Source organism: Gallinula chloropus (genome assembly GCF_964237585.1).
Source record: "Gallinula chloropus genome assembly, chromosome: 18".
Taxonomy (NCBI): Eukaryota; Metazoa; Chordata; class Aves; order Gruiformes; family Rallidae; genus Gallinula; species Gallinula chloropus.
In genome coordinates this window covers 10,548,815-10,570,179 of record NC_140103.1, presented here as the reverse complement: position 1 = coordinate 10,570,179, position 21,365 = coordinate 10,548,815, and the positions used below count along the sequence as shown (strand labels likewise).

Sequence of the window (21,365 nt, the reverse complement as noted above, 5' to 3'; positions counted from 1 at the left end):
TAATTCCCTTTCCTACTTACTCCCACCTGTGTGGCGTTACCACCTTTAACTCCTTGGGCTGCCCAGCTCTTCTCTGCTCCCTGTGTTTTCTCTGTGACCCTGTGCCCCATCCCTGGCTGCCTCTGCAGAGCAAGGGTCCTGTGGAAGCACCAGCTGAGACCCTCCACCGCTTGCTTCTGCAGCAGCCACTGCCCCAAGGGAACGTTATGCCAGGCTTGCCCTGCATCCCTCACTCCAGAGCACATCTCGCTGGGATGAGATGCAGCCCTACAGCTTCTGTGTTAGTCTGGCTGTCTGAAGAAGGTGTCAGTACAATCTCTGCACAGTGTGGGCAGATGTGAGTTAGGGACAGTTTCACCCTCCACACTCCATGCAGGTTCAGGTGCCCCTGGGTGCTGGGAGAGGTGGTTCTTGAAGTAAGGGGAGCCTCATTTCACAGGTGTACCCAGCTTGTCAGGAAATGCTATCTTCCTGGTTTCAGGTATTTCCTGCCTGGCTGGAAAGCTGAAGCAGGAGATGAGGGAAATGAGAGACTGGTCTGTCTTCTAGGGCAGCCTCAGCACCTCTTTCCTGTCCTCCTTCCACTGTCTGTGTCACCCTCAGCTCTGCTGCTGTCTTTATTTCTGCTTACCTAACCCAGTGTCCATTTATAATCTCTTTCTCTGCCACTTCTTCTTTCTTCTTTCCCTCCCCAAATCCCTGAGAGAGGCTGACTGAGGATGTTGGGATGTCCCAGACTGGATCAGGCCTCAAAGGACTGATGGAGGAAGGGCTGGATCCAGCATTGGGTAGATGTGTAGCTGAGAGACTACTGGAAGGGATCTGCATCCCCCAGAAAAAGCACTATGTCTTCACACCCTGTCCTTCCAGCTCAGCTGGAGCCATGACCCACGCTCCCAGCATTTCCCTGGTGCCAGTCTGCAGAATCCGATGGGTTGTGGTGGGGTGCCACACTGACAGTGGTCTTCTGCTCCCTCTGTATTGTCCTAGTGCTTCTTCTACCTCTGTGTCCCTCTGCCTCTTCTTCAGGGACTGTAAATCCAGTGGCACCCCAGTTGGTTAACGCTCCTGGGACCAGGCTGATGGGGCCTGCGGGTGTCTGAGGGCAATTTGACAGATGCTTTGCCCTTGAGAAATGTTGTCTGGTAACACTGAATGGTATTTTACAGTTCTGGTCTGACACACCAAACCACACACAGAATCAGCATGTGTCCTTCGTCTTCAGGCACTATCTGAAGTCATCTTTGCTGTGCACAGGATGTGGCCCGTGGCAGGGCTTACAAGGCTGTTGGAGGCAAAAGGGAGGTTGGTTTGGGAATGGTGCCCTCAGGAAACCCTTGAGGAGCACAGCTCCCTTGGTTAGTGTAGCTCCCTGGATAACATTCCTGGAGATTCCTTGCTGCCTTTGGAACTGGCACAGAAATATCTCCATAAGTTCAGGGCGTTTCCTGAAGCTGGTTGGAATGGTCCTCCCAAGGTGTCCCTGTCCTCCTGAACTGTGCTCTGGTGTTTTCAGCCCACCGTGCTCACTTCCTTCATAGACCAGGCAGCATGAGCTGACTTCATGAGTCTTTGTCACTGTGGGAGAAGGTCCCCCTGGTCCAGGAGCCCATGATGCCGAGCTGCTGCTGTAGCCTGGTGGGCCCCATTCAGCCATCAGTTGTACCTCTGCGTGCTCTCTGGGCCTGCACAGAGCGTAATTTGCATCCAAGACACATGCCAACACTGCCCTAGGGAGGATTTAGCTCGGTCAAGTAGGAGTCTTAGCACTGAAAAATGTTTAATTTAAAAAGCAATTTCCTTCCACCTAACAAGAAATAATTCCTTCTGGAGTGAGAATTCCCTCAGAACGCTGGCCGGGGCTGAGCACTAATGAATTCCTCTTCTCTCTCTTACTGCCTGCATCTCCTGGAATCTCTAGCATCTCGTAAGTATAATCTTCTTTTCTTTTTCTTTATTTCCTTGTCTGTTGGTGTCCTGGATAAACTCTCCTCTCCTCTCCTGTCCCTTATACCCCCTGTGGTAGGGCTGTTTCTCAGCCGGTGAGGGGTTAGCTGGCTGCATCTGGGTAGGCCTACATGGATCACACCACAACCATCCTCATCTTCGAAACGGACGCTACAGTTGCTCGCATGCTTTTGTCCCTCTTGATCCTGGTGTACAGAGGTTTTGTGTCTGCAGTCTCCTAGGTCCATTCCTCCGTAGCAGGGACGATGGCGGCTCGCCCCCATTCGTTGGGCCGTGCTCTGGCCACTCCTGTGTTTGCTTTAGGAACAGCTGCTTGTCCAGCCACCTACCCTAGAGAGTTGAGGACCTTTGGTTTGGTGAGTCTTTCGTCTGGCCCGTGACTCGCACGCAGTCCTGCAAGGGCTGTCTGTCTTCCTCGGTCAGCCTGATCTCTCTGTGTTGTCTGGTGAGAGCTTTCCTGTCTGTGTTTCGTGTCCTCTCCACCTCAAAGCTGTGAGGTTGGTTAATGGCTTAAAAATGGTTTCCCAGGGCGTTCAGGGGCTACGCAGAGAGGAAGAGACGGAAACGAGAGAATGATTCTGCAGCTGTTATCCAGAGGTAGGGCCCCTTTTCTCCCATAGCCATAACCCTGCCTGGTGTTGCATGGGCCCTTTGGGTGTCATTAGTGACGCTGGGTGACGTTGAACGTGGTTGTCCCTGTCTGTGTTGCTGTTTGTAGGGACACTAACAGTGGCTGTGGTGGTAGTGTGGAGGGGAGTGATGCTGCAGCGCTCAGGATAGCTGATCTCCATCTTCTTAAAGAAACGCTGTCAAGTTTCTTTTAAGCTTCCAAATATAATCTACAGGATCTGTGTCTCAGGCAGAAAAATACGTAATATAGGAAAAAAACCACCAAGAAAAGCAATTTCCCAAGCCTTCTCCCAAATATTTGGAAGTTGAGGATAGCTGAATACTTCTAGGTGCTATTGCTGCATCTACAAATGCAAGTCTGAGACAAAATTAACATCTCTAGTGACCAGAAGTCTAATAATAATTTACTTATTTTTTAACAGACAGGAGAACAGAGGGGATGGGGACTGATTCCTCCTCCGGGTGCTGCAGAAGGACCCCGGTTTCCCTCTACTGGCTTCCCAGGGCATGTCACCACTGCTCTGGTTCATTACACGTGCCAAGGCTGGGGTATTTTGGCAGCCTACTAAGAAGGATAACGCAGCACTTTGTGTCACTGGTTAAAAACTGCCACGATCGCTTCAGCACTGTTCAAACCAAGTGGGAGAATAACATCAGGTTTTATTAACTGGGAAATTGACAGGAAGATGTTTCTTTCTTTATTTATTTATTAGCACTTAAGGGTGGTGGCTTTTTCCATCAATAATGAAGAGAAATAAGACTCAAAACTAAGAGTCTGGTATGTAAATAGACAGTGTATCTTTAAAAAGAAAGAGATTTCTCAGGATTTTTAAACAGAGGCAAGTCTTTGTTAGGAAAGGGCTTGTTCACATGTCTTACAAGTCCAGGTTACATGTAGGAGTTGTGTACCTCGGAGATGCTGAGTAGTCAGGATAGAGGCCAGAGTTGTGGCATCCTTGTGTTGTGCAGCCAACACGTCCCTTCACTTCCTATGGACACTGAAGGTCTGGGCAGGATTGTACAGCAGGAGCCTGGTGCATTTATCTCCTGATAAGGAGGAGAAGTGTCAGCTCTTGTCAGTGTGCCATGCAAGCAGACCCTGGCCAGCTGTAAGGATGGCTGGCAGTTAGCATTCAGCTCTTCTCCAGGGAGTGAGGAGGACCCCAGCTCCACTGCTGTTTTTGGGGACAGCCCTTCACGGCCTTGGGTGCTTCAGGAGTTGAGTCATTATCACACAGCACCTTCAGTGCTTGGCCCTGTGTGAGTGGTGCACAGGGAGGCTGCTTTGTGTGGCATGGCACGTGTGCTGGTGCAATGGATGGTGCCCTGAGACAGAGTGATGCCCAGTGGTTTGCTGGCCCTTGTAACCACTGCAGGGAGGAGAACAGGAGCGGTGCTGTTGGGGGTTTGGCAGAGCATTGATAGCTGTCAGTACTTGTGCCATTGAAAATGCTCCTCTCTAGAGTGTAAATGAACCACAGCAGGCAGAGCTGAGTGTGTGGAGTGGGACTGCTGGGTGTCAGAGACCCCCTGGCTGGGTTGGATACTGTGGAGGTGGCATAGGGTGGTGTGGACTGTGTGGTGAGCTGGAGCCTGTCAGGACAAGCACCATTCAGAAGGGGAAGGAGGTTTTATCACTGTAACATGAGGAATTGCTGATGGAATTTTGATGGATGAAGAGGTCCTGCTAGTAGTGATGAGATGACACTGGTTTTCCTGGGTGTGATTGCAGGAGCCAGGCAGGAAGACCCAGCAGGTTTATGCAACCCCACTACTCACAGAGCAGATTGTGGACCCCCCCAGGGGTGCTGTGTACTCTCACACTAGCATGCCAGCACAGAGGGGCTGAGCACCAGTGCAGCTGCACAAAGCCCTCAACAAGGATCTGGGTGACCACAGGATGCCCTCATCAAGAGGCAGCCCCAGGCCTGTGCCTCTTTTCCAAAGTGCTTCTTTTCCTAGAGGAGCTGAGGGGGAAGAAGGCCTTTGTCCCCCTGTCCAAGCACTGAGTGCACTGCTTAACCCTGCACTGCTGGGTTCTCCCTGGAGCTGCTCTCCCCAGTATTTAGGAGATGTATCTAGACAGCTTCCATCAACTCGCACTCAGGGGAGAGACCCAGCTGTCGGGGCAGCTGGGAGCAGCACTCTTCTCTGCCTCCCCCAGGGTTTGAAGAGGCTCCTCTGCAGAGAGAACAACTGAGCATTGAACAGAACAATGGATTTAGCTCCAAAATGCTGAAAGCCCCAAGGATGGTGGCCTTGGCAGTTAACATCAGTGCTCAGTGTCTGGCATGATTTTGGTCTCACAGCGACCGTAAAGATTTTCATTCTGATGAGTTACAGCATATGGCCAAGACCTTTCTGTGTAAAGACAGACATTGGCTTCCTTCAAACCCAAATAAATGTGATATTTTAATCTAATACATGGTAAAACAGCCCATGTTCTCAGTCCCCAGGCACCCCAGAAGGCTTTGTACATACAGCCATGTGGTAGTGGAGCAGATTGTTCCAGTTGCTTGTCTGAACAGGGCCCTTGTCTGATCCACAGTGGTGGATCTTCACGTACCAAGTAGAGCTAAAGTAAAGCTTTGTAAAAGCACATTAACAGCCCAAGAGCAGATGGAAATTTGTTATGCAGTAACAATTTGTTGCTCCTGGTTTCGCTGCCCAGCTGCTAGCTTTCCTCCTTGAGTTGCTGAATCTGGATCCTGATGATAGCGCGGAGGCCCCAGAGCAGAAGTGGTGTGGGTTAAGTGCTCTCCCACCGCGAGGGCTGTGTTTGGGCTGACCTCTCTGTTGGAGTAGATGTATCTGACTTGCTCTGAACAACTTGGTGTCAGTGTCTTCTAGTCCAATTAGTTTGTAAAAGCATCTGCATGGTTGTAACATGTCTTACTCATCCCACTAACTCGCGTGTGAGCCAGGCGATGCGTCATTTCACCCGTCTCACCAGCAGTAGTCCCTGTTGCTTGATGTCTGCTGTGTGTGTTGGTGGGAGGAGGGGATCTAGGAAGGGTCCCCCACTCCACGCAGGTGGCTGGCACACAGGCCAGCTGGCACTCCTGGGGACACGGGCTGCAGGGCCAAGTCAGCCCAAGTAGAATTCACGGAGGGGTGATGGATAGTCCACATGGCGTTCCTTCCCTATGTCTCCTCTGTCCTGTTTGGTTCCTGTCCTGCCTGTTGAGTGATGAGGAACTAAGGGAAGCAGGTCCCTTGTGCTCGGAGGGGCTGAGCGAAGACTCCTGTTGACATGGTCAGTGTGTTCTACACAGACCTGACTGTCAGGTGTAGCTGGTCCCCAGGCCTACTAGAGGTCCCCAGGTCCCCATGGGTGGACTTCCCTCTGGAGCTGTGTACTCTACAGCCCCACTGAACTCTGCCTGTGAGTGCTGGGCAGGGAAGCACGTGGTTCTGCGGATCACCCGAGAGCAGGTCCATGGTGAGGGCAGGCAGCCCTGCTGAACAGTGCTCTCCAAGAAGGAAGAACCTGCTTCAAGCTTTCTCAGCCCTGTGCCCTGGGGAGCAGCACAGGCCGTGTGGTTGGGATCTTAGCAGGGACGGTGGCTGTGTGTGGGACTGAGCACAGCCAGGAGCGGGGTATATGTGTGCTGCCTGGCAGCATGGAGCCTGGGCACCCTATTTCCCCGCTGGCATGTGTGTGGAGGAGAGGAGAGAGTGGAGCAGTTACTGCTGCTTACCAGGAGGCCAGGGAGCATTGCCAGTGCAGGCAGCAGCTTCAGCACTGTTACAGCACGGGGAGGCTTAGTCAGGGGGAAGAAAGCCGTGGGAAGGGCACTGCCCCATAGGATCTGACTTACCCTTTACCACCAGCCCAGGGAGAAGAAACAGCCATGCTCGACAAACAGGACCACCCCCAGCACTGAGTAGGTGCAGGCTGGGAACCTGGACTCCAGCTGTCGAATGGCCAGAAGGAAATACTCTGTCTTCCTAATTTTATTGTTTTTCCTCCCAGTTTTTTCAGTCCTGCTGGGCCCAGGTGTTGCTCTGTGTTACCTTTCTCAGAGGTTGTGTTTGGCCTTTCTTTCAGGAATTTTCGGAAGCACCTCCGCATGGTGGGGAGCCGAAGGGTTAAAGCACAAAGTAAGTGAGCACCTGCAAGATGTGGCTGTGAGGAGTTGGGGTTTGTGCTGGTGGGACACAGGGAACCCTTGTTGAATGTAGATGTGGGTAGAAAGGACCTAGCGCTGGGATGGAGAAAGGATTTCACCTGCTGATGCCGTTCTACCCAACCAAGGGAAGGCCAGGCTGTTGCAAGTCTCCAGGACACACAGAGGTCTGCAAGCTGCCTTTAAGCAATTTCCAAGGACCTTCTGCCTTGATCATGGGAGATCTCTGTGGCCTGAGTGGAAGGAGAGCTGCAGCGTCCTCGTCCCATATGTGTGGTTTTCGGGGATCACCAGCATAGACACTTGTGGGGAGACCCAGCACTGAGAGCTCAGCAGAGCTGGTGAGGGCTGAAGATGCAGATCAGCTGGGGCTCCCTGGGGACAGTCCGTGCTTCATGTGCCACACAGACCGGCGGCTTTCTCTTTTCTCCTCCCCTGTCCCACCGTCATCTCTGCAGCAGGACCTGGTGGGAAGCTATCCCATGGGAGCTGAGAGAACAGCAGAAGGGAGAAAGAAGAGGAACAGGGAAGAGATTGGAGCAAGAGGGATATAAGGGATTATTATACCTCACTGGGGAAGAAATCACCTCTTTGGCCTGAGAAGTGGCAGTTCTCTTTCCCTGAGGAAGGCTCCTCTGTAGCTTGGTTGGGGCAGTTCCCTTATGTGAAATGGGCTGACAAGGGTGTAACCAGCTCCTGAGAGCTGAGGATTGCTCCAGAAGAGGAAACAGCTTGTTCTTCCCACCCCCTGGCCAGGCATTGTGTACAGACTGCCCACAGCAAAGCATTGCTGAGCTGAATTTGCATTCTTTTCTGTCTTTTCTCATATGCTACGGGAGGCACAGAGCAAACAGTGTTGCCCTTTCAAGAGCCTTTATTGGCATCTGAGTTAGCACTGCCTGAAAGGAATAGGGCTCACCTCCTCCGACAGCTGTCAGGAAGTTCTGGCATGCCTCTGCCTTGGTAACTCTTGGGTCATGTTTTCAAAGCTCTCTTGGTGTGCACAACAGCTAAATGCTTGGTTTCAAGTGAAGACTGAGGATGGAGATCACCTGAAGAACTTCCCGTGTGATTTGTCTCCCTGGACACCCACACTTGGACGTGCTGCAGCAGAGGACAGGTTGCTTCTCAGCCCTTGTCATGCAGATCTGCACTGAATTCCTGTGCTGCTGAGATGAGGTGCTGTGACTAGATACTCTGCAACAAGCGTGCTCCCTCTGCCACCAGAAGTAGGTATCGGTGGCCAGAAGTGGCTGGTAATCTGGGCACAGTGGCTCTCACATGGGCTTGCCAAGTCAGACGCTGTGGTTGGCAGTTCCCAGGAATTTGCCTGTGGTGCAGCCAGCTGGGCCCAGCTCCACTTGGGAAATGCCAGTCCAAGCAATGTAATGCCCGTTGGAATGAAAACAAACAAACAACAAGAAGCCGACAGAGCCCGGAGGGAGCGCTCACAGGAGCGCAGCGAGTGAGAACTGAAGGATTTCATCTTAAAAGCATGAGCTTTCCAGAGGGCCCCGTTCTGTTCGGTGCAGCTCGGATTCGGATGTCTCTCCAACGTGAAGGGAGACCTGGCTGGAGAACCACTGCCACCTTATGGTCATGTGTGTGTCATTGGCTGTAGAGTACATCTCCCTGCGAGGCCTTTGAGTCGGAGTGTGATGCTGGGACACTGGAGTAGCCTTGATTAAGTTGAGGTTTGAGCAGTGTGCGTTTGAGGAGAGACCATCAGGTGTCCTCCTCTTTGTGTTACACACCCTGTAATGGTCCTGCTCAGAAAGTGGGCGCTTTGTCTTCTGCTCTCCAGAAGATAGACCCTTGTTTGTGGTGTGGAAAGGACTCGCGTTTGGCAAGTGGAAGAACAAGCCCAGGGGAGTCCGTGATGTGTGGCTTTGGTGGAAATCTGCTGGATGTTTTGTTTTGCTGGCAGCAACAGAGGTGGCTTTGGAGTCTGTTAATGTGGTGCTTTGGTTTTATCCTAGCATTTGCCGAACGGCGTGAGAGGAGCTTCAGCAGGTCCTGGAGTGACCCGACTCCCATCAAAGCTGATTCCTTCCATGACTCTCGAGAAAGTGAGTTCTGAGTCCTTTGAGCTTCCTCCTGTGGCCAAACCCTCCAGCTGAGGTGTTGACTGGAGTCCCACTGGAGTAACTCCTCCCTGCCCTTTTGTCCCATCTGTGATCCTTTTAGTTCCATGAGATCTGAGTGAGTTACACGCCAGGTATATACACCTGTTCATCTGTGTGTACCTGGACTGATTTTTAGCGCTCAGCACATCTAACCTCCTGTCACTGTGCAGTCACTGAAGGATACCCTGTGGTTCAGCGCTCTTAGCCTGGTGGCTCAGCCCTGTGTTCCCATCATCCCTTACTCGCTTGGGACCAGAACAACCTACCTGGAAGCACACCAGCCCAAGGCTACATTCACCATAGTGGGGCTCAGCTGCCTGGCTCCCCGTGCACGAGCCCCTTTGGAGCTCTTTCCTAGGCTAGAATAGCTCAAGAGCAAAGCTGTAGTGCTCTGTGAGATGTAGCTTTGATTTCCTGGTGGTGCTAGCTGCGCAGATGATAGCTTGGGGCAATCTGATCTTCGTATGGGCTGCTAGGAATTCCTTCAGGAATCCCCAGTGATGCTGTGATGTTCTGCTTGTGGGGACTGAGATGCTGTTGTGTTAATTTACAGGAGGAAATGCCAGCATCTTCCCACTGTCTTTTTATAAAGGGAGCGTCTGTTTTACCCAGATTTTATTGAAGTCCTGTAGGCAAGGACTCGGTGGATGTGAGTTTGCCCGTGTTGAAATGGGTTGTATTATAAATGAATGTCACTGATGAAATGAACTGACCTACCAGGTAAGCACAAGATCCAGCCCTCCTAGCTGTAGAAGACACCGTACTGGGTTGTAGGGGGAGAGGTATGAAAGGCCACATTCAGAACATGACCCGATGGTTCCTTTGCAGTCCGATTCCTCCCCACCTCCTCAGCTAACTCAGAGGCAAATGGAAAAAGACATGGTTCAGACAGGCTCCAGGCACTGCCCAGTGACACTCGGACGTCCCAAAAGGCACAAATAGAGGCATCTCGGTTCTCTTTCCTCAGTCCCTGGCTTCGGGGAACCATCTCTATTTTTAACCTTTAACGGTCAATTATATTCCTTCCAGATGTTTTTTTCCCCAGGAGGCATTGAAGGCCAACAGGTAAGGTTGTTTGGAGAGCAAATTCAAGCATACTGTTGCAATACTACTGTGTTTGCCACGGCTGTCCTCACGCTCTGGGACTTCTCTGCCAGGACCAGTTTGACCAACAAGGCGGAGTTTCTTTATAACCACTCTGAAGACGTAGTCAGAGCAGTAATTATTACAAGGAGACCAGCTTTGAAGCCGTTGGACTCTTTGCTCATCAGCTTGGCAATGTTACAGTGTAGAGAGTCTGTCTGCGTTCTGTCTCCTCCTCCATGGAATGACGGGGGTGCCTCCTGTGGCTCAGCTGAACTGGGTGACTGTGAGAGCGATGGAGTGTGACGTGACCTGTGGTATCGGGCTCTGTGTGTGCGCTGGTCATTCGTTCAGTGTCTGTCTGTTCCGAGACGCCAGCCCCAGAGTGTGGTGTCTGTCTCTCTGTGGAAGAAAGGAGGGCACGAGGCTCGGGGCTTGCGGTCCCTCTCGCGAGGTAGCTGCCGGACGGGAGCGAGCGGGGCAGGCGAGCTGTTCCCTCCTGTTAATGCACGCTGTGTTCTGGCAGGCCATGACCTTCAGGATTCCTGCGGCACTTTGGATGGCGACTTTGACTTGAACTGGGAAGCAGAAAAGGAACTTGAAGCCATGGCATGTGATGGAGAAGACTTTATTCCACCAAAAATAATGGTGAGAGTTTCCACCTCAGCTGCCTGTACCTACTCAGGGTCTGTGTGTCCTTTCAGAGGTGTTGAGTTAAATTCAGTCTTCATGGAAAGAGGCTTTTATGGAAGCAGGTCTTCAGGGGTGAGTGATGGTCACTCAGAGGTCAGCCAAGACATGGCATCTGTTATTGTTTGGGATGATGTGATGAAAGAAAACTAGAAGTAGCTGTAGTTCAACCCTAAATCAAAGCAGGACTGTCAACAACACCAAATCAAGTTAGCCTGGGTCTTGATAATCCTGGTAAGAGACCCAGGTCTCCAGTCCCAGTGGTCCCTCCTTCCTGTGGTTAGTTGCCCAGTTTGCTTTGGAGCTGATGTCACCCCTTGAAATGCTTTCTGCTTGTGTCTTTCCTTGAGGCTGAGCTGCCCCCTGTGCTCCCCCTGCTCTGCTCTATGGGGTTATGCAGATGGGACCAGGTTCTCACACATCCCTTCTTTGGCCACAGGCACAAGTACTTGAGCAACGTAGGATCTCAAGCTTCTGGATTGTTCTCAGGGCAGCGTTGCCAGTCTGGCACAGCAGGACTGGGTATGAATGGGTCCTGCTTAGTCTTGGGAAGAGATGGTCTGCTTGTACATGTACAGTATTAGTATGCTGGCTGTGCAGTCTCAGCCTGGAAGTGCTCTCAGGGCAGTGACCAGGTGAAACCCACACACTAGGAACCCAACCCAGGAGTTTGCTCAGCCCTTGGTACCCCAGCGTGTCTCCCCAGGGGGTGTATGTGAGGAGTGGCCATCCCTGGACTCTGCACCATGTGCCTCTGCAGAAACTGTACATTAACTCCTATGTGGCCAAAGGGGTGACAGGGAGCCCTCTAGGTGAGCTGGGACCCAGGCTGCCCTTTCAGGCACCCCCATTCACTGCTGTAATCACAGCACAGCCAGACTGCCTGGGTTCCCAAAGCCCTATGGCTGGTGCTGATGGCAGGCCCATCCTCAGGGTGTCTTGTGCTGGTGGAGCCAGCTGAAGCTTCAGCTGGAGTTGCCAGGCATCCTGTGTTCGCCTGACATCCTGTGGCTGTGTGCCACCAGTGCCTGATGCCATTGCAGCCCTTGGCTGGTTCCCACCCAGGCACACAGCCCTCCCACCCTGGCCAGCTGAGCTGCAGCCCGAAGCACAGACCCCACCGCAGAGGAAGGCTGTGCAGAAGCTGTGTGGTGACACACAAGCTTCTTCATCCCCTGCACACACCAGTCCCCCATTTACAAACCGGTCCCTCCGACTCAGTCCTGCTCTTTAGGCAGAGCTGTGTGCTCATCTGTGGGGTCAGGGAGTCTGTGGCACTGGGGGTGTGTGGGAGGCCTGGGGGTGTTCCACAGTGAACTGAAGGCTTGGAGGACCTTCCACAGGGATGCAGATAGGCTGGGTTGGTTTGGGTAACACCTGAGAGCACCTGAGTAAAACACTGTTGTGATGGCTTCTGTGCCTCTGTCCAGATTCCACTGGCTTCTCCTCATGCTCTTGCACTCCTTCCCTCTTCCAGCTCATTTCTTCCAAGGTGCCCAAAGCTGAGTATGTCCCAACAATTATCCGCAGGGACGATTCCTCTATCATCCCCATTCTCTACGTAAGTATGTCACTCCTGCTGTGTCTGGATGTGTGGGAGCTTCGTGCAAAGGTTGGTTGGTTGGTTGGTTGGTTGGTTGGTGGAGGTTTTTTTTGTCCCTACCCCTTGTTTTTGTCCCTTTGTCTTGTTATGGTGGTGCTGAAACACTGATGTGATGTGGCAGAGCTGTTGGGAAGGGGCTGGAGAGCGTGCTGAAGATTTGGGGTTTGGGGGAGCTCTGCAGTGGTGCAATGGTGCACCCCTGTCAGCTGTTCATTTAACCTGGATTTCTCACTCAGTGTCCTGCCTAAGCAGGTATCTGAAATGCCAGCCAGGAGTCACAGGTCACCTCTTCCACATCACTTTATATTCTCATAGTTTGAAAGGGAAGGATGGGGCTGGCAGCCTGGAGAGCTCTGTGTGCTGCAGGCAATGCTGCTGGGGGGCTGAGCTGTCCCTCTGAGAGCTGCACCCTTGTCCTGATGACCCTGCCAGGCCAGAGGCAGATGTGTTTGTCAGCCAGCTCAGACGTGTAAAGCTGGAGGCTGGCTACAAACCATGGGCTGAGGCAGGTACACCTTGCTGATGCTGACTGCATTGGACTTGCCTGCAGGATTCATCTGCAGGCCTTTGGGTGGGCTTGGTCTTCATGGACCATTCAGTCTTGGGCGTCTTGGCTGATCTGTGTGTCAGAGTGGCAGTTACTGTGTGACTGGAGCCATTGGGTGGTAGGATCTTGCTCTTAGAGCATGTGTTTGCCTGTGAATGGGATTGTGTACAAGATTAGAGACTACAGTGATGTCATGGGAGCTGCTGTAGTGACAGTGAACCTTGACATGCCTTCTCTCTTGGTTTCCAGGACCATGAACATGCCACCTTTGATGACATTCTAGGTACGTGAGCATTATTTCCTTAACTCCTGCCCGTTGCAAATGTGACTGACCAGTGTGTTAAAGTCACTCACTGCCCCGTGCCTCAGCTGCCACTTCTGAAGGTGTTTTTATCACTCCAGTGACCCCTGCCAGTCAGTCAGCTGCTGCTGGATGTGCCACAGCAATAAAACTTCACTTCTGCAGCCAATCTTCCTGCCAAGCTCTGGGTTTATGAAGGGGAAGCTGAGGCACAGGGCAGCAAAGGTGCCTGTTTGTTGTAGACAAGTAGGAACATTAACAGAGGGTCAGGATGGAGAGCAGGGGCTGGAGCTGCACTGTGCCTGTGCCTGCTCTGCCCTGGGACCTGATGTGGTTTCCTGCTTTCCACAGCCTGAAGGAAAAGGGTTTACTTTGACATCGGTGGGAATGCAGGTGCTGAGCACCTCTCAGAGCTCAGCCTCCTGCCTCTGGCACTCAAGGGAGAAGAAGTAAGATTAATTTTTAGCTTTCTGCAGGGTTCATCTTTTCCAACATGTTTTTTTTTCAGAGGAAATAGAGAAGAAGCTCAACATTTATCGGAAAGGCTGCAAAATCTGGAAGATGCTGATATTTTGCCAGGTACATGAGAATTGTGAAGCGCTTGGGTGGTGTGTTACCTGCTTGTCATGTTCTAGAGGGAAAATTACACCGAGGAACCAGATAGTCCAAAGTCAGGTCCTGTTAAAGGAACTGCATGTGTACAGCTTTCACTTTGCACTTCCCCAGACAATGAGCAGCCTCAAGTTGCTGTGACAGCAGGAAATAAAACCTGATTTAGTGTGGCCAGCTCCCAGGTTGGGCTGTTTCTCTGCTGCTTTCAAGGAAACCCAGGCAAAGCAGCATGAGTGCAGCCTCGGGAGGAGGGTGCTGGAGAAAGGAAGGAGCATTGCTGGTTGTGGGTTTTGTGTAGGTTCAATATGATGGTGTCAGTGGTGTGTTGGGGTCAGGCTGAAGAATGGCACAGCGCAGAGCTGGAGGCCAGCGAACACAGGACAAGGGTCAGGGTACAGGCTTGCTGAGCTGGGGGTGGGACAGACTCAGGCCCTGCTGGATCTGAGACTTGCCAGGGATTTCCTTCCCGAGCCTCTTGTTCCTCAGAGCAGTCAGCTGTGGATTTCCCCAGCAGCTGTGTGAGGAACCTCGAAAGGAGAAGTCAGGAAGGTGATTGTCAGGGTTTAGCCCCAGCCAAAGCTGGGCTGAGCTCCACACAGCCACTCGCTCGCTGCCCCTCCACTGGGGACATGGGGGGAAAGGGAGGGAAGACAAAGGCAGAGCTCATGGGTTGGGGAAAGGACAGTTTACTGGGAGAGCCAAGGGGGAGGGAGCAATAGCAACAACAGGACTTGACAGCAAAATGTACAAAACTGGTGATGGACAATGCAATTTCTCACTGACCTGCACAGCTCAGAGCCCATCCAAAGCTGGACTGTCCCTGAACTGCACATCATAGAGCCACACGTTCCTCCCCCCACCAGCCCCCTTTATGCTGAGCATGATGTAATTAGCACAGAATACCCTTTTTGGCTGGTTTGGGTCACCTGTCCTGGCTGTGTCCCCTCCCAGCTCCCTGGGTGCCCCTCTTCTCATTAGCAGGGCAGCATGGAGAACTGAGAAGTCCCTGGCTGCTTGGCAACACCTAAACCTAGAGTCTTATCAGCCCTGCTCCCATCCCAGCTCCCAAACATGGCATTCTACCTACTGCTAGAAAGGAAATTAACTCCCTCCTGGCCAGACCCAGGACAGTAATGGAACTCGCACTCCCTCGCAGGTGCCCGATGCTGGAAACCAGCAGGGTTTGCACCATGCTGACCTGGAGATTGTGACTTCATTTCCCTGATGTTGTGCTCAATCCTTTTATGCTGGCTGCTGCCAAAGTCCTGTTCTACACTGTTCTTCCCTGCTGTGCTCAGCTTCTCATCAGCCTACCACGGCAAGTCCCCCAGCATCCCCAAATGAAAGGGACTTTCTTGTCTTCCCCATTGCTCTCCAGCCACCCAGGAGGAAGATTTTTGTCTGTTATTGTGCCTTTCTAGAGTGAGGTGGGCATATAACAGTAAAAACCAGGGAACTCATCCCCTGTATGGGAATGTTTCCCTGAGCAAGTGCCTGTGGTGTCTGCCAGGGAGGTGGCAGCAGCCGTGCCAGCCCGGTGTGCCTGCTCTGCTCCCTCGTGGCACTCCTGGGTATGACTCTGCAGGACCAGAAACGTCCCCAGGGCTGGTTTCCTCAGGCCTGTGTGAAGTTCCATCTCTCTCTCTCTCTCTCTCTCTCTGTATCTCTTGCAGGGAGGTCCCGGTCACTTATACCTGTTAAAGAACAAAGTCGCCACTTTCGCCAAAGTGGAGAAGGAGGAAGATATGATCCTGTGAGTGGCTGCGCTGTTCTGGGCTCAAGTAGCATCTTTCTGCTCAGTTTGCTCAGTGTTTGTGGCCCAACAGGAGAGGGGAGGAGGGGGGTCACAGGAAGAGGAAGCTGAGGAGGAACCTTGTAGCAGCTACAGCTCCTTCAGGAAGGGTTACGAAGACGATGGAGCCGAGCTCGTCCCAAGGGTGCAGCCCTGGGATAGGTCATCAGGAGGTTTAGTATCTCTAGTCCAGAGAGACTATCAAAAGAGGGGGAAAAAAACCTGTCATTTGCTCTAGCAAAGGCTTTGCTAACCAGAACATGCACTTCGTGCCTCTGCTGTGCAGGAGTGGCTGATGCAGCATTCCTAAGCAGGCAGCTAGTGGCAGAAATCCAACTGTTCCCGTTCCCCCCACCCCCAGCTGCCTCCAGTAACTGCCCTCCTGATTGCAGGGGGAAATGGAATTTGTCTCTGCAGAGTCTGCCCAAAGTCCAGCACGTTGCTGAGGAGGATTTTCCTGAGCACGCCAGCCTCTCTGCAGGGATTGCTCAGGCAGTTTTGCTTCTCCTTGCAGAGAGTTGAAGCTTTGCCTGTTTTGCTGCCTGCTCCTTTGTGTGCTGGCTCAGTCTGGCTTGGCGAGCAGTGCTCACTGTGGGGGAGAGGACATACATCAACCTGCTCCTACACAACTTTGTGCTGGCAGGAGAGCTGAGCATTAAAATCCACATCTGTTCAGCACACTCCTGTTCTGGCACAAACACTGTCAATAACATCCTCCAGCATGTGTGTGTGTGTACAGGCTTCTGAGAGTGTAGCAGGCATAACTGGGCCGATGCTGGTAATTCAGGGGCGTTCAGAAAGCTGCGACCACACAGCTGAAAACTTGGATGCTTGGAAGTGAGTGTCTCCATCCAGGCTGTATGCCCCTGGGAGGCATTCCAGAGAAAAGCTGAGGCTGCAAGCTGATTGCAGACCCCACAGAGGAACTGTGGGGCTTGAGAGCCTGTGAGAAGGCTGCTCTAACCCCCTGCACTGGGCAGGCAGTTGTATTTCATGTCCCTTGGGCGCTGAGTGCCTGGTCAGCAGGCTCAAAATGTAAAGCAGGTCTGGCTGGTGAGCAGCCCCGAGCACTGCCTAGGATGGAGAGCTGGGTTTGGTGGTGTCTCTTGAGCTGTTTCTGCTGATTCCATGCCCTGGAAATGAACCAGAGCACTGGTAACACTCATATTGAGAAAAGATAGTTGTTGCTAGAAATGGGAGAGAAACTTGGAGGGAACTACTACAGAAAGAGGATGCTTAGTGAAACTCTAAGGCTGAAAGCACTCCTGGTGAACTTTGCTTCTTTCTCTTTGCCTTGGAGCTGCCCTGACTCGATGAGCTTCTTCCTCCTCCTCTAGCACGTGGCCTGAGCCTGCTCCTCAGGCCCTTGCTCTGCCCTGTCTGTGAACCAAGGGCCCTTCCTGAGCACCTCGCTCCTCAGGCTCCAGGCCCCAGGCCCCTCTGAGCAGCGTGTGCACACGTGTCCTTGTGCTTGCTCATGTTATGAGGATGTCGACTTCTTTTTTTAATTACTCATTCTGCTTTCTCCTTGTTTCTTCAGCTTCTGGAAGAGGTTGAGCCGGCTGATGAGTAAAGTCAATCCTGAACCAAATATCATCCACATCATGGGCTGCTATGTTCTTGGAAACCCCAATGGGGAGAAGGTGAGAGCGCCCTGTGTCGACTGTCTGGGAATGGCTGCTGAGCAGCACCGAGCCCAGGGAGTCAGCAGGCACACTGTGAACTCTAAACCCGCCCCTGCTGCTGTGGGGAAACACGCTGCCACCCTGTCCCGTGGAACACGCTGCCACCCTGTCCCGTGAAACACGCTGCCACCCTGTCCCGTGAAACACGCTGCCACCCTGTCCCACAAGCGGCTGCAACTGAGCAACCCACCCTGTGCCCTCCCCAGAGAGCAGGGAGGGAAGGGACAGGAACTGCAGCCTTTGGGGGATACAGTCCTTCAGAGCGCTTACTGCTGAGCTTGGGGTTTTAAAGGCCGTGTAGGGGAGGGTTTTCTAGAGGTGGGGAACAAGGATGGGCAATTCAAGGTGCCCTGGAGCTCTTCTTTCCTTTCAGCTTCTAACTCTCCATATGTTTTCCTTTCAGCTATTTCAGAATCTGAAAAACTTAATGAATCCTTATAGGGTTGCCTTTGAGTCTCCACTTGAACTATCAGCTCAAGGTAAGTTATCTTCTGTACCAAGACACGCGTCACCTTGATCAGCCTGCCTCCTTCAGTGGGCAGCTTTATGAAGAAGCAATTTTAAGCTCCCTTAAGCCCTGCCACAGTCATCCTTTTGCTTGTAAGCCCCATGTGTGGTTAGCTTGGGTTTTCCCTTGCAGTTCCTCCATGCTCACATCTTCACACAGCCTGGGAGGAGGCTGTGTGGCTTCAGGCACAGCCGGTAGCCTTGCTGTGCTGCTGGCTGTGCCTGAAGCTGCAGAGCCTTCTCCCACTGCTGCTGCCACTAGCAGAGTCCTCCTAAATAATCAGCTGCTTTCTAGGCAGAGTTTAGGAGATGAATCATGTCACTAGAGCACATCAAGTCCAGGGAGCAGATCCCTCTCTGTCACCAGGCGTGCAGGGATCTCTTACTGTGTCTGGTGGTCTTACTGAAGGACTGGTGCCATCAGTGACTGGGAAGTAGCCCATTACAGCCATTCTGCATCCCAGTCTGCTTTGCTTTTTTCTGCCTGTAGCTCAGGGCACTACAAGGCACTACAGAATCCTTCCTGTTCTGTGGTCAATGGAAGTAGTAATTGTGGGTGCAGTTTCACCAGCGACATGGAGTTGCCTCATTCCAAAGTTGCCCTTGTTATTTTATCTTCCCTGTGGCCCTCAGTACTTTGTTCTCTGGGGAGATAAACGGGGGCAGCATTAGGCTGTAAGCACTGTTGTTATGTATAGAATACCAGACTCTGTGAGGTTGGAAGGGACCTACAAAGGCCATCTAGTCCCACCCCTGTAGTGAGCAGGGACACCTTTCACTAGACCGGGTCACTCAGAGCCCCGAGCCTGACCTTGAATGTCTCCAGGGATGGGGCCTCCACTGGGCAACCTGGGCCAGTGTCTCACCACCCTCAGAGCGAAGAACTTTATCCTAAGGTCTCATCTAAACCTGCTTTGCTCTAGTTTAAAACCATCACCCCTAAACCATGGTCCTATCGCTCTGTGCCCTTACAAACAATCCTTCCCAGCTTTCCTTCAAGTCCTTCAGTGACTGGAAGGGGCTCTGAAGCCTCCCTGCAGCCTTCTCTTCTCCAGGCTGAACCAGCCCAACTCTCTCAGCCTGGCTTCACAGGAGAGGAGCTCCAGCCCTGCGATCATCCTCATGGCCTCCTTTGGACCTGCTCCAACAGGTCCATGTCCTTCTTGTGCTGAGGGCTCCAGAGCTGGACACAGCACTACAGGGGGTCTCCCCAGAGCAGATCAGAGCAGAGGGGGAGAATCCTCTTTCTTGATCTGCTGGCCACACGTCTGAGGATGCAGCCCAGTATTCCATTGGCCTCCTGGGCTTCCAGTGCCCATTGTTGGCTCTTGTCCAGCTTTGTGTGCATCAGTAGCCCCAAGCTGTCATATTCCTCTGCTGCTCACAGCTGCTGTCAGCACTGACAGGTCATTCTTTACTCCTACTCCCTGTCGTAGCAATGTCTGGGAGTTGAGCACACCAGAGCTGCACAGGGATCTGTGTGTGTGTCCTGCTGAGGTCTGGAGCAGAGTGCACAGACCCCTCAGCGAGCACGTTCACACACACGTGCCAGGAAGCACCGTGCAGGGCAATTCCCTGCAGGGATTACACAGGGTGCAGCAGGTGAGGCAGCAGGATCGGTGCATGTGCCTGTGAGCAGCTGATTGGGCAGGGCTGGGCTGAAGAACACGTCTGGATTTATCTCCCTGGCCAGTCTGGGAAGCACTTATAGTGTGACCTGACTAATCCTTTGCAAGGTCGTCACAGAGGCCAAGGGTGTTTGCCCCTGTGTTTACACACACACACACACACACATCCCAGGGCTCCCTCACCCTCACTGAGAAGAAGTTCTTCTGCATATTGGTGGGGAAAGCACTCCCTGGGAAGCTCCTGGCCATGAGAAGGGATGGGTCTGCAGCACAGAGACAGCAACCTGCTGATGTAAAGCAGGGAAAAAAGTAATTTGTGTTTTCAATGTTAATTGTTTTTAATGTTTCCCACAAATCTTTGCTGTGAGGTTACTCATGATGGGCAACTTCCTGACGTCCCCATGGCCTCACACAGGCTGCTGGAGCCCTTGCCTGATCCTCACAGCCCCCATGGCCAGCACTGGGAGGTCAAAGTCTGGGGCCAGACTGTGTTTGGCTCCCGCCCCCACAGACAAACCCTGCCAGGGGATTATTAAGGAGCCTTTCATGGTTTGAGGAGATCTAAAAGAGGCGTTTGCTGCTCACAGGCACCTGGCTGAATGTCAGTGCTCCCCAAGCAAGGCGTGGGTACGGGTTCTCCTGAGTGGGTGGGTTGGGGTCCTTTGGGGTCTCCCCCTTGCACTGCAGGGTGTAACCCCTCTGCTTTGTTCCACTTCTAGGTAAGCAAATGATCGAGACTTACTTTGACTTCCGCCTTTACCGCCTCTGGAAGACCCGCCAGCACTCTAAACTATTGGATTACGATGACATTTTATGAGCTGGAGAAGACTTTGCAAGAGGAAGCTGATCACCGGTGTCCAAGAAGTCATGCTTACTGCAGAGAGACTTTTTTATTGGCACAGGGAGCCCTTCAAAGCCCGACGGGAGCCAGCAGTGCTGAGGGGAGGGAAGAAGGAGCCCTCGGAAGTGTGTCGGGAGGAAAGTCTCCTGGGTCAAGAGAGACTGGAGGGAAAGGGTTTGACACCTCGCTCGTCTCAGGTCAGAGCCGTGGTGTCTCAGGAGGAGCTGTGTGAGAGGAGGACAGGATGGAGTTCCTTGCAGAACTGAGCTGTTTTGGGTCAGAATGGGCCAGATTTGATTCCGGGTCCTTTTAAAGACTTTTGAAGCTCAGGTTTTCTTACAAAAATAAACCCAATTGCCCATGCACTACAATGAAGAAGTGCCCAGAGCACAGAGGAAGGAGGGGGTTGTACTGATGGGACCTTCTGTGCTGGGGATCTTGGAGAGCAAGGGCTGCTACACCTACTCCTGCAAGCTTACATCAAGACGATCCAGTTTCAGTGTGAATATATACTGGAATATAGAATTGAAATCTAACTTCTTTTTTTTTTTGTTTTGTTTTGTTTAATAGAAAATAAGTGCAATTTTTATAGCAAGAGGGGTAAAATCCCTCCCAGTATTTAATTAGTTAAAAATAACACACCAGTAACCAATAGATGAGGTATTTTTGGTCTGCTTGAAAATATATTCAAAACAGTAATATATCTTCTGTAGACATATTTAATCACCAGCAAACATGGTTTTAACGTGACTTGGCAGACCCTGCATGTCTGCTGCATTGATTAATCCGGTTTGGTTCGTTACTTTCAGAGTAGCTGTGTTTGCACTAATTGTATGTGCTCTCACGAATGTATATTTCTCCTCCAATTAGACCCAACTTTGGTCCTTTCTCTTTTGCTGCTTGCAAAGCTACCGGGACGTTAGTTTTGCTGGAACCCTTTAGGTTAGACAGGCCGTGCCCTGGCTGAGGAGCCTCCGTCGGGATCGCTGCGGCAGAAAGATGAATTAGAAATTAATAGCCATGGTAATTACTCATTGATGCCAGTGTTTTGCTACGTGTTGAGAGAGGAGTTCTCTTTCCAGCCTGCCGTGTGGAGCAGCGCGGTTCCGCGGCCGCCAGAACCCCTCCGAGGAGACTGTTCCCTGCGGCACCGGACAGAACCGCTCCTGGAGGTCTGTAGCCTGAGTTTGGATCTTCCCGATGTTCATCACTCGATCGCCAG

At 52.2% G+C, this 21,365-nt stretch overlaps 1 protein-coding gene across 1 annotated transcript in view; it reads left to right on the top strand.

The window, feature by feature from the left end:
- The window catches only part of NSMF (NMDA receptor synaptonuclear signaling and neuronal migration factor), a gene marked incomplete at both ends in the record, with an annotated part of 44,364 nt that extends 24,245 nt beyond the window's left edge, over positions 1–20,119 (top strand). Inside the window, 11 exons of the mRNA XM_084272618.1 lie at positions 2,497–2,565; positions 6,650–6,702; positions 8,708–8,797; positions 10,464–10,585; positions 12,105–12,188; positions 13,027–13,060; positions 13,587–13,657; positions 15,364–15,443; positions 17,023–17,125; positions 17,571–17,646; positions 20,022–20,119. Of these exons, the coding sequence (XP_084128744.1) occupies positions 2,497–2,565; positions 6,650–6,702; positions 8,708–8,797; positions 10,464–10,585; positions 12,105–12,188; positions 13,027–13,060; positions 13,587–13,657; positions 15,364–15,443; positions 17,023–17,125; positions 17,571–17,646; positions 20,022–20,119 (880 nt within the window). The remainder of the gene's footprint in view (positions 1–2,496; positions 2,566–6,649; positions 6,703–8,707; positions 8,798–10,463; positions 10,586–12,104; positions 12,189–13,026; positions 13,061–13,586; positions 13,658–15,363; positions 15,444–17,022; positions 17,126–17,570; positions 17,647–20,021) is intronic.
- Between the last annotated feature and the right edge of the window lie 1,246 nt (positions 20,120–21,365).